Source organism: Agrilus planipennis, unplaced genomic scaffold (genome assembly GCF_000699045.2).
Source record: "Agrilus planipennis isolate EAB-ADULT unplaced genomic scaffold, Apla_2.0 scaffold51, whole genome shotgun sequence".
Classification (NCBI taxonomy): Eukaryota; Metazoa; Arthropoda; class Insecta; order Coleoptera; family Buprestidae; genus Agrilus; species Agrilus planipennis.
Genome location: NW_020438915.1, coordinates 850,838 through 866,366, shown reverse-complemented (window position 1 = coordinate 866,366; position 15,529 = coordinate 850,838). Strand labels below are relative to the sequence as shown.

General features: G+C 31.8%; 1 protein-coding gene across 1 annotated transcript in view; it reads left to right on the top strand.

Moving 5' to 3' along the window:
* Positions 1 to 11,676, top strand: part of LOC108732993 (hydrocephalus-inducing protein homolog) — a 34,961-nt gene extending 23,285 nt beyond the window's left edge. Inside the window, exons 45-66 of the mRNA XM_025973600.1 lie at positions 501 to 681; positions 781 to 1,015; positions 1,078 to 1,501; positions 1,721 to 2,179; positions 3,746 to 3,845; positions 3,983 to 4,059; positions 4,279 to 4,740; positions 4,995 to 5,190; positions 5,252 to 5,473; positions 5,530 to 5,699; positions 5,808 to 6,236; positions 6,301 to 6,561; positions 6,662 to 6,818; positions 6,885 to 7,054; positions 7,211 to 7,349; positions 7,428 to 7,573; positions 7,635 to 7,782; positions 8,090 to 8,485; positions 8,592 to 8,822; positions 9,400 to 9,624; positions 9,689 to 9,840; positions 10,768 to 11,676. Of these exons, the coding sequence (XP_025829385.1) occupies positions 501 to 681; positions 781 to 1,015; positions 1,078 to 1,501; positions 1,721 to 2,179; positions 3,746 to 3,845; positions 3,983 to 4,059; positions 4,279 to 4,740; positions 4,995 to 5,190; positions 5,252 to 5,473; positions 5,530 to 5,699; positions 5,808 to 6,236; positions 6,301 to 6,561; positions 6,662 to 6,818; positions 6,885 to 7,054; positions 7,211 to 7,349; positions 7,428 to 7,573; positions 7,635 to 7,782; positions 8,090 to 8,485; positions 8,592 to 8,822; positions 9,400 to 9,624; positions 9,689 to 9,840; positions 10,768 to 11,104 (5,317 nt within the window). The 3' untranslated portion in view covers positions 11,105 to 11,676. The remainder of the gene's footprint in view (positions 1 to 500; positions 682 to 780; positions 1,016 to 1,077; positions 1,502 to 1,720; positions 2,180 to 3,745; positions 3,846 to 3,982; positions 4,060 to 4,278; positions 4,741 to 4,994; positions 5,191 to 5,251; positions 5,474 to 5,529; positions 5,700 to 5,807; positions 6,237 to 6,300; positions 6,562 to 6,661; positions 6,819 to 6,884; positions 7,055 to 7,210; positions 7,350 to 7,427; positions 7,574 to 7,634; positions 7,783 to 8,089; positions 8,486 to 8,591; positions 8,823 to 9,399; positions 9,625 to 9,688; positions 9,841 to 10,767) is intronic.
* The last annotated feature ends 3,853 nt before the right edge of the window (positions 11,677 to 15,529 follow it).

Genomic DNA, 15,529 nt, shown 5'->3' with positions numbered 1-15,529 from the left:
ATTATTTCATGTTTAGATATCGAGGTCATAATTTATATAGGTTTTAAGCTTATAAAAAAATCGTAAGGACACAAAAAATTACTTTTTAAGAAAAAAGGCAATTCAAAAATCACATTTTTTTTGTTTATTTTCGATTTTTCCATGCTTTAATATTGTCGGAGGTATTTTTAACCAACACCATCGAAAATAGGATCGTTAAAAACATAGAAATACTGGTTATCTAATATTTTTTCGTTGCACTCATTACGTGGCAAGGGTTCAAATGGAAATGTGTTCTCTGAGCATTTATGGGTTAATGTGACGTGATATAAACCATATGAATATCGTTTTCTATTACTTTTAAGACAATTACGACAAATTTAAGAAAAAAACTTTTCAAAAAAAAAATTTCGCAGACCTGTGTAATCTATCTGGGATCTGGGCAACAAAGAATGACAATTAATAATTAACATTTCTTTCTTCTTTCCTTTCAAAATTTTCTCATGAAATGTGTCATACAGAGAAAAAAGAATACCAAGCAGTATAGCACATCGAGGTAGTGTAAGAATGGAACCTGATATAGATTTTGTAGAAGATTCTCAGTATACTGCTAATATTTTTGCAAAATTGATCGCCTCTTACGCAGAGTATAAATGCAGTTCAGAAAATACAATTACAGTGCCAGCCACATATTTATTTGAGGTAAAAGCTGTTTGGTTAATGCAATAATTTTCTTCCTTTCTCTTATCAACCCTTGTCGAACTTACAAAGTGAAGGAAAACCATATAATTTAATTTGTAGGAAGGGATTTATAAGTTTCAAATCAAAAATACATCTCCGGTTGACCTTCAACTTGATTGGTTTTTCATGGAAGTAACTGATAACATAGATCTAGAGCAACAGAGACCTTGTTCAGCTATTTTTACGTCGTGTAAAAAAATTGCTCCCAGAAAACGTCCCCAAACGTGTTTTATATCATCTTCAAGCACATCCCTTCTACAAAGAAACCATCAACGTTTTAAACTAACTAGACCAGGTTTATTTAAATTAAATCCTTTTACTATCTATTACCTGTTCTAAAACAAATATTTTTTTTAGTAAACTTCTTATATAATGACACCCCTTCGGGTTCCTCCACTAGATCTTTGTTCAGTGCATCATCAGCATCCCTATGTGACTCGATTTGTAGCTGTGAAACGCATTTGCCTTTTATTATAAAACCATCGAGTGCATGCATTGACAAAATTGGGAAATCTCAAACGTTCGAAATACATTTTACGCCAAGAAAAGTAAATAATTACGAAGCGGACCTTGTAGCAGTAATACCGAATCTCACTCCCACACTGAAACCGCTCAAAATTCGAGTGAAAGCCACCTGTATGTTACCTTTGTGCCATTTTGAATTAGAGCCCAGTAATTATTTAAGTAGCAGACGAATTATAAAATCGTGCGACGATATTTTAGACGAAAATATTAAAGTTTTTGAAATTGAAGCAATCGGATTAGATGAGCCTACCGTAAGGTAATTACTTCTGACCATTTGCAATAGTTCAAAAACAAAAAATTCGTGTTGATCAATGTTTTTTTTCCATAATAATAACTATTAATAGTGATCTACCGTTTACAATACGAATAATATTAAGTTTTGGCAAAATTTTGAAATTTTTAGCTGATTCTTATGTATATTTACGAAAATTAATCCCTTTGCCTTTCTGATTACGTAAAAATCATTCCAATGTAGATCTTTTGGGATTATTAACCCAACGGGTGAAAGTTTCATGTACAAGTGGATTCCTCATAGTAAGGACACTGGAGGAGTATCAGTCTTCCACATTCACAATCCTGAGGGTTGCGTCCCTGAAGGAAGGACAACAAACGTTACTGTCACATTTTTGCCGAAAGAAGTGAACGTTTTCGAAAAATTCTACAAACTTCACATTGAAAAATATAATTTGATCGCTACGTTCCTTTTAGTTGGCACAGCTAGGGAAGCTAACGTGAATTTTACAAATTCGCATGTTACTTTAAAACCTGCCGTGGCAGGGCATGAAACCTATGAAAACGTTTTTTTAAAAAATTGCGAAGATTTTGATATTGGTTTTCAATTTAAGAAAAACAGTTTCTGTTCGTTAGCCGGTCGCGAATGCGTTGAAGTAGAACCATTAAGAGGTATTGTCAGTCCACATTGCGAAAAAAACANGTGTAATAAAAGATTGTGTTTTATTTATCTTTAAAAACAATTCAAATGTAATTTTTTACATTTGCAGACAATATACAACAGTTAAGTAAATATTGAATATAACAGACTTTGTAAAAAATTCTTATTAAACTTACTTCAGAATGAAGTTGTCACCAAGATAAACAGTGGGTTACTATAAAATATGCCGGTTATGTGTTGAAGTGTTAAGACAGTGGACTTATTGGTAAATCAAAATCATTGTTATTAGGCATTTCTGTCCAAATTAGAATGCAATTGGAACACGGAGTGAAAAATGTTATCAATACGAGTTTGAAAGAAGAAAGTATTGCTTCCACCACTGTACATTAAACTTGATTTGATCCAACAGTTTGTAAAGGCATTTCGACTTGACCAACGGTGATTATTTCATGTTTAGATATCGAGGTCATGATTCATATAGGTTTTAAGCATATAAAAAAATCGTAAGGACACAAAAAAATACTTTTTAAGAAAAAAGTCAATTCAAAAATCACATTTTTTTTGTTTATTTTCGATTTTTCCATGCTTTAATATTGTCGGAGGTATTTTTAACCACACCATCGAAAATAGGATCGTTAAAAACATAGAAATACTGGTTATCTAATATTTTTTCGTTGCACTCATTACGTGGCAAGGGTTCAAATGGAAATGTGTTCTCTGAGCATTTATGGGTTAATGTGACGTGATATAAACCATATGAATATCGTTTTCTATTACTTTTAAGACAATTACGACAAATTTAAGAAAAAAACTTTTCAAAAAAAAAATTTCGCAGACCTGTGTAATCTATCTGGGATCTGGGCAACAAAGAATGACAATTAATAATTAACATTTCTTTCTTCTTTCCTTTCAAAATTTTCTCATGAAATGTGTCATACAGAGAAAAAAGAATACCAAGCAGTATAGCACATCGAGGTAGTGTAAGAATGGAACCTGATATAGATTTTGTAGAAGATTCTCAGTATACTGCTAATATTTTTGCAAAATTGATCGCCTCTTACGCAGAGTATAAATGCAGTTCAGAAAATACAATTACAGTGCCAGCCACATATTTATTTGAGGTAAAAGCTGTTTGGTTAATGCAATAATTTTCTTCCTTTCTCTTATCAACCCTTGTCGAACTTACAAAGTGAAGGAAAACCATATAATTTAATTTGTAGGAAGGGATTTATAAATTTCAAATCAAAAATACATCTCCGGTTGACCTTCAACTTGATTGGTTTTTCATGGAAGTAACTGATAACATAGATCTAGAGCAACAGAGACCTTGTTCAGCTATTTTTACGTCGTGTAAAAAAATTGCTCCCAGAAAACGTCCCCAAACGTGTTTTATATCATCTTCAAGCACATCCCTTCTACAAAGAAACCATCAACGTTTTAAACTAACTAGACCAGGTTTATTTAAATTAAATCCTTTTACTATCTATTACCTGTTCTAAAACAAATATTTTTTTTAGTAAACTTCTTATATAATGACACCCCTTCGGGTTCCTCCACTAGATCTTTGTTCAGTGCATCATCAGCATCCCTATGTGACTCGATTTGTAGCTGTGAAACGCATTTGCCTTTTATTATAAAACCATCGAGTGCATGCATTGACAAAATTGGGAAATCTCAAACGTTCGAAATACATTTTACGCCAAGAAAAGTAAATAATTACGAAGCGGACCTTGTAGCAGTAATACCGAATCTCACTCCCACACTGAAACCGCTCAAAATTCGAGTGAAAGCCACCTGTATGTTACCTTTGTGCCATTTTGAATTAGAGCCCAGTAATTATTTAAGTCGTGCGACGATATTTTAGACGAAAATATTAAAGTTTTTGAAATTGAAGCAATCGGATTAGATGAGCCTACCGTAAGGTAATTACTTCTGACCATTTGCAATAGTTCAAAAACAAAAAATTCGTGTTGATCAATGTTTTTTTTCCATAATAATAACTATTAATAGTGATCTACCGTTTACAATACGAATAATATTAAGTTTTGGCAAAATTTTGAAATTTTTAGCTGATTCTTATGTATATTTACGAAAATTAATCCCTTTGCCTTTCTGATTACGTAAAAATCATTCCAATGTAGATCTTTTGGGATTATTAACCCAACGGGTGAAAGTTTCATGTACAAGTGGATTCCTCATAGTAAGGACACTGGAGGAGTATCAGTCTTCCACATTCACAATCCTGAGGGTTGCGTCCCTGAAGGAAGGACAACAAACGTTACTGTCACATTTTTGCCGAAAGAAGTGAACGTTTTCGAAAAATTCTACAAACTTCACATTGAAAAATATAATTTGATCGCTACGTTCCTTTTAGTTGGCACAGCTAGGGAAGCTAACGTGAATTTTACAAATTCGCATGTTACTTTAAAACCTGCCGTGGCAGGGCATGAAACCTATGAAAACGTTTTTTTAAAAAATTGCGAAGATTTTGATATTGGTTTTCAATTTAAGAAAAACAGTTTCTGTTCGTTAGCCGGTCGCGAATGCGTTGAAGTAGAACCATTAAGAGGTATTGTCAGTCCACATTGCGAAAAAAACATAAAGTAAGTGCCTTTATTGTGTAATAACTTGAAAAATGTTGAAGAAGAAAAATCACATTGATGCAAATTTTTTCTTCGAGATGAGCCCTCTGGAATATCCTTTCATTCCACAGGGGGCTTTAACCAACTTCTTAAGTTTTAAACTATTAGACTCAATTCTGACTTATCGATCTCAAAGGACAAATTTGCATTAAAGACATTTTTATTTTTCCCTTTAATGTTTTAATTCCGTCTGTTCTTCCCTTAATACTTTCAAGAATTTCATACACTACCACAAAAATCGGTGAGGTCAGATTCAAATTAAAATGCAAAATAGAGAGAATAAAAAAACCGTTATCTTTATTCGTAACTGCAAGTTGCTTCGAAGTTGAACCCTTAGTAAACTACACAATTGAAGGGATGCAACCGAAAACTTTAGAGGCAAATAACGTAAACACCATACAATTCAATAATGTGAGTTCAGAATTCCCGTTTGTTTGCAATAAAATTATTTATTTTTCAATTAAAACTTCAGTTGTATCCTCATCACATGGAAAAGGTGACGTTTAAAGTAATAAATCGGGGACAAATAGCGTTTTTCTATAACTGGACTGTGAAAGAGGCTTTTGATGACAGGGTAGAGTTGTGTATTAACCCGAAAGAAGGGTTTGTACAAGTTGACTCAAACGATGAAAGTTTAGTGACATTGATGCCTTTAACAAAAGTAACAGTAGATAAGATCGCTATCGTTTTAAAGGTAATTTTGGTTGATTGCAAATGAACTACTACAAAACTCTTATGTTTTGGTCCCAGATATTGTATGGTCCTTCCTATGTAGTTCATATCTCTGGTTATGTCCCTGTGTTCTCCTTTAAATTTTCCTTCAATGAATATAAATTTGGACGCTGTTTATTGCAAGTTGACAAAAGCAGTTATTATCACGCTGTTCTAGAATTTTGGAATAGTGGAGACACCGAGGTCATGTAAGTGAAGTTAAAAAGAAAATTAATTGTATTCATGTCGCAATTTTGATAAGCAAGACATTCCATTTGCAATTATAACAGATCAAATAGATCATAATCTGCTTCTAGACTAGAATACAAATCAGAGAGGGTAGAGTTTCTAACAGTTGACTTTAAGTCAGGGAAAATACCCCCTAAGAAGAACAAAAAGATATTAATCAGTTTTCATCCCTTCGTAGAAGGATTTTATAATATGAAGCTTTTATTTACTGTTAATTCGCAAGGACATAACATTGGAATTACTGGCGAAGGAGTGCCTTTGAAATTAGAATTGGTTAATATTGCAAACAGGTTTATAAATTTGGGTTGCCCCCAAGTAGGGAAAACAGTCAAAAAAGTGGTTAAAGTAATAAATAACAGCAAAACGGAAGTGTCCGTAATGTTTGACCTACCCAATCGACTACCTTTCTTTCACAAACCCCCTAAAAAGTTACCTGTTGAATTCGAAAGAATTAAGGAAGAAAAGAAGGGTGTCAGTCTCTCAAAAAAGAAATCACAGTAAGCAGAAACGAAAAAAAATTAAATTTAATTAATTAATTAATTTTTATAAAATTGTAATTAGAAAAGATGATTCTAAGAAGGACCAGGGTGAAGAAAAGGGTGGCAAAGGGAAAGGTAAAGGTAAAGGTAAAGGTGGCAAAGCAAAAGAAAAGGGTAGCAAAACAAAAGACAAAGGCAGCAAAACAAAAGATAAGAAAAGTAAAGATTCTGGTAAAAAGAAAGGGAGCAAGGGATCAAGTGCAGATGGTAAAAAAGGCAAAAAGGATAAAGGTTCATCTGCAAGTAAGGCGAGCAAAGATGAAGCGGCGAAAAAAACGATTGTGTGAGCAACAACACCTTATAGCTTTTAAAATATAAATATTCATTAGATATTTAATTTTATTAAAATACCATTAAACTTTTTTAATTTATATTTTAAACAGTCAACCACAGGTGGATCCTGAAGTACAGCGACAAAAATTTATAGAACAATCCATTTCGGTTACACCGAAAAGATTTTCGAAATTACTACCGAATCGTGAAATGGAATTCTCTGTGATTTATTCTCCAAAATCGCGGTTGACTTCGTTCACAAAAGATGTATAAATAAAACGAACTGTTTCGTATTCTCAATTAAATAAACTTTAATTTTACCTCGCATTGTAGATATCCTATCAAATCCAAGACAAAGTGGAGAATATTTGCACTGTTAAAGGTTGCTCGTTAGACAGCAATTTTGAACTTGATAAAAGTGTTATTAGTTTCGGAAGTGTAATTGAAAAATGTGCCAGGGAAGAAATGGTTACTTTAAGTAATTTAGGTGATACTAGTGGAAGGTGAGATCAAGTTAAAATAGTACTAATAAACGTCTAATCAATACATATGTAAATAAGCAAAAATAGACGTACGCTCTCAGGATTATTTAAGACTTTCTCAAAATTCTCCTTGCTGTATACAAGAAATATGTACCTGATCTGAAATTTTCGTTAAAGATTTCACTGGAAGTTTGACAGATCGACTCAGAAAACTTTCTCAATAACACCCATGTCAGGACATATTTCTCAGGGCACTACTGAATCATTTGTTGTCAAATTTGAACCTCCTCGAGTGGATTGCCTTTTCAAACGAAAGGTATTAGATCAATTCAGACTGTGAACGTTTCCACAAGCAGTTGACAATGTTTATCCCTTTTCTATACATGATTTTCAGCTTACATGTTATATCGACGGTTACAGAAGGCCTCTTGAACTTATTCTAACTGGAAATTGTATAAAAATGCCAGCACCAAAAGAAGCATTACGATTCATATGTCCTGTTAGAGAAACACAATCGAAATTTGTCAAAGTTGATAACCCGTACGAGTGCTTTTAACTGTTATGCGAAATATTTCATATCAAAATCAAAAATAAATTTCAGAAGCGATGACGAGTGGATGATTAAACCTCAAGTTAATGGAAATTATTTTCACGCCACCGATTTTCTTACGATCCAACCTCATTCATATAAAGAATGTGAAGTACTTTATACACCCATGGAAATGACCAGTCAGGGTCGAACACATAATGTAATTTGAATTTTTATTGTACCTCAAAGTCGCCAATATTTCGTATTACATTAATCTACCCGATTTCAATTAATTATCTACAAAATATTAATAGTTCAAGATCCCAGTCTCCAGACATTACTTATTTTCTAGATAACAAAATTGGTGGGATAGAATAGGGTAATAGTCTTTCTTGGACTATTAGTATTTTAAACTAAAAATTATTTGGTATACTGTTCACTCTCAATACACACTATCGAGCGTTCACACTGTCGAGTGTTCATACTTCGTTAGGTGAAACGTATGCCGTTTAATTTTTTAATTTTAGGGTTTTATCTTTTTTCTATTTCCCGATTCGCACGGTCAAGTTTGGACCTTGTCGGGAATTACCGAACCCCCTAATCCAGTTGAAAAAATATTCAGAGTAATCACTTGTAAAAAATACCATACCGAAGTATTGGAAGTTGAAAACTGGCTTGGTATACCCCAACAATTTCGTGTTATTACAACCGAGTTGCCCGAAACTGTAACAGAAGGATCGAAAACATCCAAAGGGTCGCAAAAGAGCACCAGTAAATCGGCCAAATCGAAACCGTCGAAGACAATCGCCGAATTAGCATTATATAAACTTGACATTAATGAAATTATCAACGTTATTGCTAATGGCAGAATCAGGTTCCCGTGGACAATTTTCGTAATTAAAGAAGGATGTCTAAGTTTTGAGGTACCTAGTTATATTATATTTATGATCACCATCTAGATTGGAATTGTTTATCTAACGTTTCGCTAACTACTCTGTTTTTATCCCTGAATTTCGTTTTGATCTTTAGGTAAAATTCGAAAATGAAAAAACAAAAGAATACGTGTACTACATCATAAATTTAACGATTGATAAATGCGATGAACTGGAACAAATACACCTGACAACTTGCGTCAGGCAACCGTTGACTCATAAACTCAAATTTGAAAATGTTATTAAGACACCAGTTGTATTTAACTTTTCCAGTGATAGTCCAATTCTTTCGTTTCCTAATACGACTACTGTGGAACCCTATTCTGAGGTAAGTAAAAGTACTTCGACTGAAAACATTTTGGCAATATTCATTTTCGGTCTTCTAAACCCATTTTGTGGATTTTGTCAATGATTTTCGAGGTGGTGAACGTCGGCAGTCTTCCGCTCTTCGTAACTGTAGACATTTACTTTTTTAAAAGCTAAAAGGTATTGAAAATTTCGCCAGCATTACTGCAGCTCCGAGAAAAAGTATTTGTGACTTAAAAGTTGGCTATTTTCGGTGGTTGTAAATGAGTATATTACAAAGTGAATTACATCAGGGTCGAATAGTGGATTATATTTCTTTGAAAAGGGGAAAGAATCTCAGACCTTTGCGACTTTTTTAGATATGTATTCTACAAATTTTATTTTGAAACTAAAAGTACGATGTACAAATTTCATAAGTTTAAAACCTTATTCGATTGCTTCGATTGACATTAAACAACTTACAACGTCCCAATACGGTTTACTTTCTAGTAACTGTAGGATCAAGCGATTTTGAATGGAAATATAATCGCGCCAAAAGGCCTAAAATAACGTTTTCTTTTTACGCTATTATTTGTATTGATCTGTACTATTTGTTTCAGTACTTTTTGGAAATCATATTCACTCCTCTACTACCAGAAACAACCGAAGTTCATCTTCAAGCAACTACTCAAGAGCTGGGAACGTATCCATTCACATTCGTTTTAACTGGACTCCCTCCAATCCCCGAACCCCCTATTTATTTTAATGCCATCTTGGGACGTACCGAAGTTGGAAAAGGAATTATACAAAATACTGCCAAAACCTCCACGGAATATACGCCCTATGTAAGTTCATTCACAATTCATTGAAATTTTAGAAAACATAAAAATAAAATGTTGGTTATTTCAGTTTGATGACCCAAATTTATTTAAACTTGAAGCAGTGCCGATTGTGACATATCCTGAAAAAGATGCTGAATTTACTGTTGTTTTTGATCCTAGCTCCCTAGGAGAGATACATTCAAATTTAACTTTAACTTCGTCGATTGCAGGAACATTTCGGTAATTTTAATAAACTACATTAAATTTCTAGTACTTTAGTAAAAATCGCATCAAAATCGCTGCATAAATGTCTAAATAATGGATACATTAACTTTCGATATTTAAAGTGGCGCCTAAAGGCGAATGAACTCTCACAAACACCTCCGCCGCCGCCACTCCAAAGGGCTTCCCTGCGCAAACAGGTGCGACCTGACCTAATTTTCTATTGGCTGTCGCATTCTTGTCGTATAATAACAATAACATTTTACTGAAATAGTTAGTCACCCGCGATGCTTGGTAGAGTGTACACCGGTGCGCCAAAACTTAGGTTACGATTACGTAAATTAACCTTTTGTTTTTAAAATCGTTATTTTTTAAAATAATTAACAAAAATCATATTAAAAATATCAAAGGAAAACATCGCCTAACTCTAATAAACTATTTATTTACTTAAGAAAGCCTATTTTTTATAAACAGAAAAAACAAGCAAATTGAACTGGTAAAGAGATTAGTGAAATATAATTCATCAGTTAATTGTAATCAATTTACTGTACCTTTTTTAAATGATTTTAATTTTAACAATACTGAAATGGAATGAAAAATAAAGGAAAAGATAAAATGCTACAACAGGCAGATACAAACTATATTAACCTATCTATAGTTATCTAAAATATGACTAAAAATGTGCAAAATAACTAATAATACAAAATATTAAATAAAATTTGTAAATTAAGTGGTACACACTAAAGGTGAAAGGTGAGTGTAATTAAAGTTAGTTAGAATTAATGGTCAATATTTCAGTTAAGTTTACGGATTAAACTTTTTAAAATGCTCAAACGACCAATCTGAAAAAGCACTGTCGAGTGAATCAGCTTTAATTTTATTAACTTCCCAACTATTTTTCATGAAAAACCCTATTTTATTTCTGTTTTAATAATTTTGTTTCAGATATCCTTTAACAGCAAAAGTCGATTTACCAAAACCAATTGGTCCTTTTTTCGTTAGACCATCGCTGGTAACATACATCGACTTTCGTAACCCATTCTTACAAGATAGACTTTTTCGATTTGTGTGCGAGTCGCCCATTTTTTTGCTGAAGAATGATACAGATGTAATTATGGCTAAAAGGGACTACAGAATTTCAGTATCCATACAAAGTACAAAAAGTCACAGTACAATATCGGAAGAAAGAAAATATCCTCTAACTGGTAAGCTTGTTGTTTATTGTGAAGATACTGATGTGGAACACATAAAATGGACCTACTATTTGCAAGCAAATCTGTAGACTTTACATTTTATTTTATATTTTTTCGCTTTTACAGTGCATTTTTCATAATCAGTATTTTATCTTAAAAATTGAATTTAAAGACAATTAAAAACAAAAATATTAAAAAGCTTAAATTCAATTAATAAACAAATCGTTTTGTAAGCAGTAATTGTCTTTACATATTTTGTTTTAAATTAAGTAAATACAAAACTAATGCTAAAATATTAAAACATTATTACATATTTCATATGTAGTGACTACTTAAACTACAAATTATACTATTAATTATTTTTTGAAGAACATGTCGACTACTTTGGTGGTGCTTGGTTTTTATTATTATGATAATTAAAGCTTTCTTCAAAGTGCAGTTTGGGATTATTAGCTATCTCTTGAACCCTTAAAATAAACAGGTCGATTAAATGTTGTTTAATAAAGACAAAGTAGAGCAAATTATTCATGATCTGAAGCAATTTATAGTTAGTACGTTTATCTTGGCTACTGTCCCCAAAACTGACGCAATCCTTATAGGATAGGATATAATCCTTAAAATCATAATTTAAATACACCCACTAATACAGCATTCATACGTTAACCAACTACATAAAAATTATTTTTAATTAATTTGGAAATATTACATTCATTTTTAGAAATAGTTATAATATCTTGTTAGTGTTGTAGTTTTATTGGGGTATTTTCTTTAAAGACGGATCAGTTTCTATTTAGGAATTAAATTGTGTTAATATAATTGAACACATCTATAAACCCTATTATCTATGTATTATAGGTATAGAAGGAATTTTTATCTATGGGTCTTCCGGCGATCTTGTCTGTCATCTTTTCTTCGGCTTCGATCACCCTTTATGTATCTATTATCTATGGCTTCGATTAACTATCGTCTTCGAGAAGGCGATAATGCAAGCCGCCGTTTTTGCTGTTCGTAAATGGAGACGTCTGAAGGTATTTAGCTCTAATTTTTTTTTAATTTCCGTTGTTTGATTGTGTGGAATACATTTCTATTTAGCCCTTGGTGGGTTTCGATTACCGATGCTTAGATTTTATTTAGCGTGAACGAATTCGGTAACGTACTAGTTTTGTGCTCCAACATGGGTGTCCATCTTACCTGACTATTTATCCAATATGAATTTTTATAGATTATTAGTTTATTTGAGATCGAATAATTGGTATTTTGCTAAGAGTTTTTGAATTTTGAAAACAGATTTAGGCGATGATTGTAGATTTTTCATACTGATGTGACCACGTCGTGAAGAATTGCTTTCGTTTTATGGCCAAAATATGTTAAATATTTCTCAAAAGTTTTTCATCTTTGCCTTCTTATTGTAGAGATTGGGTTTTAACGACTGTTTTTTTTTTTTATATACAGGGTTGCCTTGCAGATAACATTCTTGGATTACCTATATGGACGAACTACTTGCAGATGTTATCAGTGACAGTCAGATTTACTTTTATTTCCAAAAATATTTCTGATGAGGTGGTCGAAAAATACGTAGACATAGGATGTTAACGATGGTAATTATCATTTATAATAAAATAAAATCTAATGAACATAATAATTAACATTAAGTTGTTCCAACAGGTTTCCATGAAAACAGAATATGTAAATGAACACAGAGGGTAAATCAAAAGGAGTCGAAATGTAAAGAAACAGAGCCCCACTCTTCTTTCTCTTGGACTTGGAGTGGAGTCATGTGTTGAAAGGGTAAGAAATCTTTAATTATTTTATGAAGTTGTGTGTGAAATAGTTTGTGATTTTCTAAATCTTGTATTTCATTTGTTTCACAATAATTACTGCTAAAGTTTCTTACTCTTCTGAATTGTTATAGTTGGACCGTTTTATTATGTTTTAAAACATAATAGTTAAGATGAAACTAACATTAAATTGTTTCGACAGGTTATCATTTAAACTTATTAAACGAACAAGAAAACAAAAAATAAGGATTCAAAATGTGGAGAAGTGGAATCCTTGGAAAGTGCAATTTTTAGAGAACGAATGAAGTCCAATTCACATTAATGTATTTAGGAATGAAACATGATCACCATAGAGTTATCGTTGAGGTAATAAATTGCTTTACTGTTTATTATTTTGATAGTACTTATTTTCATAGTAATTTGCCATGTCTGGCATCTATGGTTTTTGTTCTCTAACAGATATCTATTGTCCACATCTATGATTTTCTTCTATCAATTATCTGTTGTGTACAGGCATCTATGGTCACTTCTATAGCCTTTAACATTTATCTATGTCTTGAATAAAATTGACAATACATCGCCATTTTATAATTTAGGTATTTTACTTGTCTTTTCGTGTATGTTTTTATTACATTATTTATTTTAATGCCATCTTGGGACGTACCGAAGTTGGAAAAGGAATTATACAAAATACTGCCAAAACCTCCACGGAATATACGCCCTATGTAAGTTCATTCACAATTCATTGAAATTTTAGAAAACATAAAAATAAAATGTTGGTTATTTCAGTTTGATGACCCAAATTTATTTAAACTTGAAGCAGTGCCGATTGTGACATATCCTGAAAAAGATGCTGAATTTACTGTTGTTTTTGATCCTAGCTCCCTAGGAGAGATACATTCAAATTTAACTTTAACTTCGTCGATTGCAGGAACATTTCGGTAATTTTAATAAACTACATTAAATTTCTAGTACTTTAGTAAAAATCGCATCAAAATCGCTGCATAAATGTCTAAATAATGGATACATTAACTTTCGATATTTAAAGTGGCGCCTAAAGGCGAATGAACTCTCACAAACACCTCCGCCGCCGCCACTCCAAAGGGCTTCCCTGCGCAAACAGGTGCGACCTGACCTAATTTTCTATTGGCTGTCGCATTCTTGTCGTATAATAACAATAACATTTTACTGAAATAGTTAGTCACCCGCGATGCTTGGTAGAGTGTACACCGGTGCGCCAAAACTTAGGTTACGATTACGTAAATTAACCTTTTGTTTTTAAAATCGTTATTTTTTAAAATAATTAACAAAAATCATATTAAAAATATCAAAGGAAAACATCGCCTAACTCTAATAAACTATTTATTTACTTAAGAAAGCCTATTTTTTATAAACAGAAAAAACAAGCAAATTGAACTGGTAAAGAGATTAGTGAAATATAATTCATCAGTTAATTGTAATCAATTTACTGTACCTTTTTTAAATGATTTTAATTTTAACAATACTGAAATGGAATGAAAAATAAAGGAAAAGATAAAATGCTACAACAGGCAGATACAAACTATATTAACCTATCTATAGTTATCTAAAATATGACTAAAAATGTGCAAAATAACTAATAATACAAAATATTAAATAAAATTTGTAAATTAAGTGGTACACACTAAAGGNTTAATTTCCTGGTTTTGTAATTGTATTTACTTTTATAAGTCCCTAGAAACTGTTAGTTATTAAATACGTTATATATATTATGTATTAAACTATTAATTGAAAGAAATATGTTTGAATTAGTGTAATTAATAAATATTTGGGTCTAATTAATAAAATATTTTAATTTTATTAGCTTTTTATTGAATAACCTTTAATATAGAAGTAATTTATTGAAGAATTAAGCAAAAATATTTTCAGTTAAAGTTGAGTTGTAAAAACGCAATAAATTTCTATTATTTTGCAAAAATGAAGCTAACGAGAGCCTATTAAGATTGTTTATTAAATAATATATGATATTAGATGCGATTTATTGATGTATTTAGCAAAAATTTTCAATAAAAGTTCTATTTTAGTTCATATACGTGGGTCGTTTAAGACCGAAAAAACGTAAAAAAAAACCTAAATAATAATTTTTTGGCAAAAATAAAGCAAGCAGGAGCCCTTTATATCATTTATCGGTTAATCTATATTATCAGTTATCATTTATCTAAGAATTAAGCAAAAATATTTGCCAAAAGTTCTATTTTGGTTCCCAAACAATCGACAGGTAGCATACATGGGTTTTTTTTGGGAACCGAAATCGAACATTAGGACAAATTTTTGCTTAATTCGCCAGTAAATGATAACTGATATGGATAATTGATTAATAAATGATAAAAAGTAGCTGTGGCTTGCTTTATTTTTGTCCATAAATGACTATTTATGGTGTTTTTTACGTTTTTCCGTTCAAGGGCGCTCCACGTATTCGAACGAAAATCGAAATCGAGAAGTAATGGAAAATTCAAAAGTTTTTTGAGAAAGACCCGATGCAACTTATGCTCTCCTAATACAAAAGTTGAAATTTATGAAAATTTTCAGTTTTGAGCCAAATACAAGTGTTAGTCGAAAAGTAATGGAAAATTCAAGTTGTTTTTTGAAAAAGACCCGATGCAACTTATGCTCTCCTAATACAAATGTTGAAATTTATGAAAATTTTCAGTTTTGAGCCAAATACGAGGGTTAGTCGAAAAGTAATGGAAAATTCAA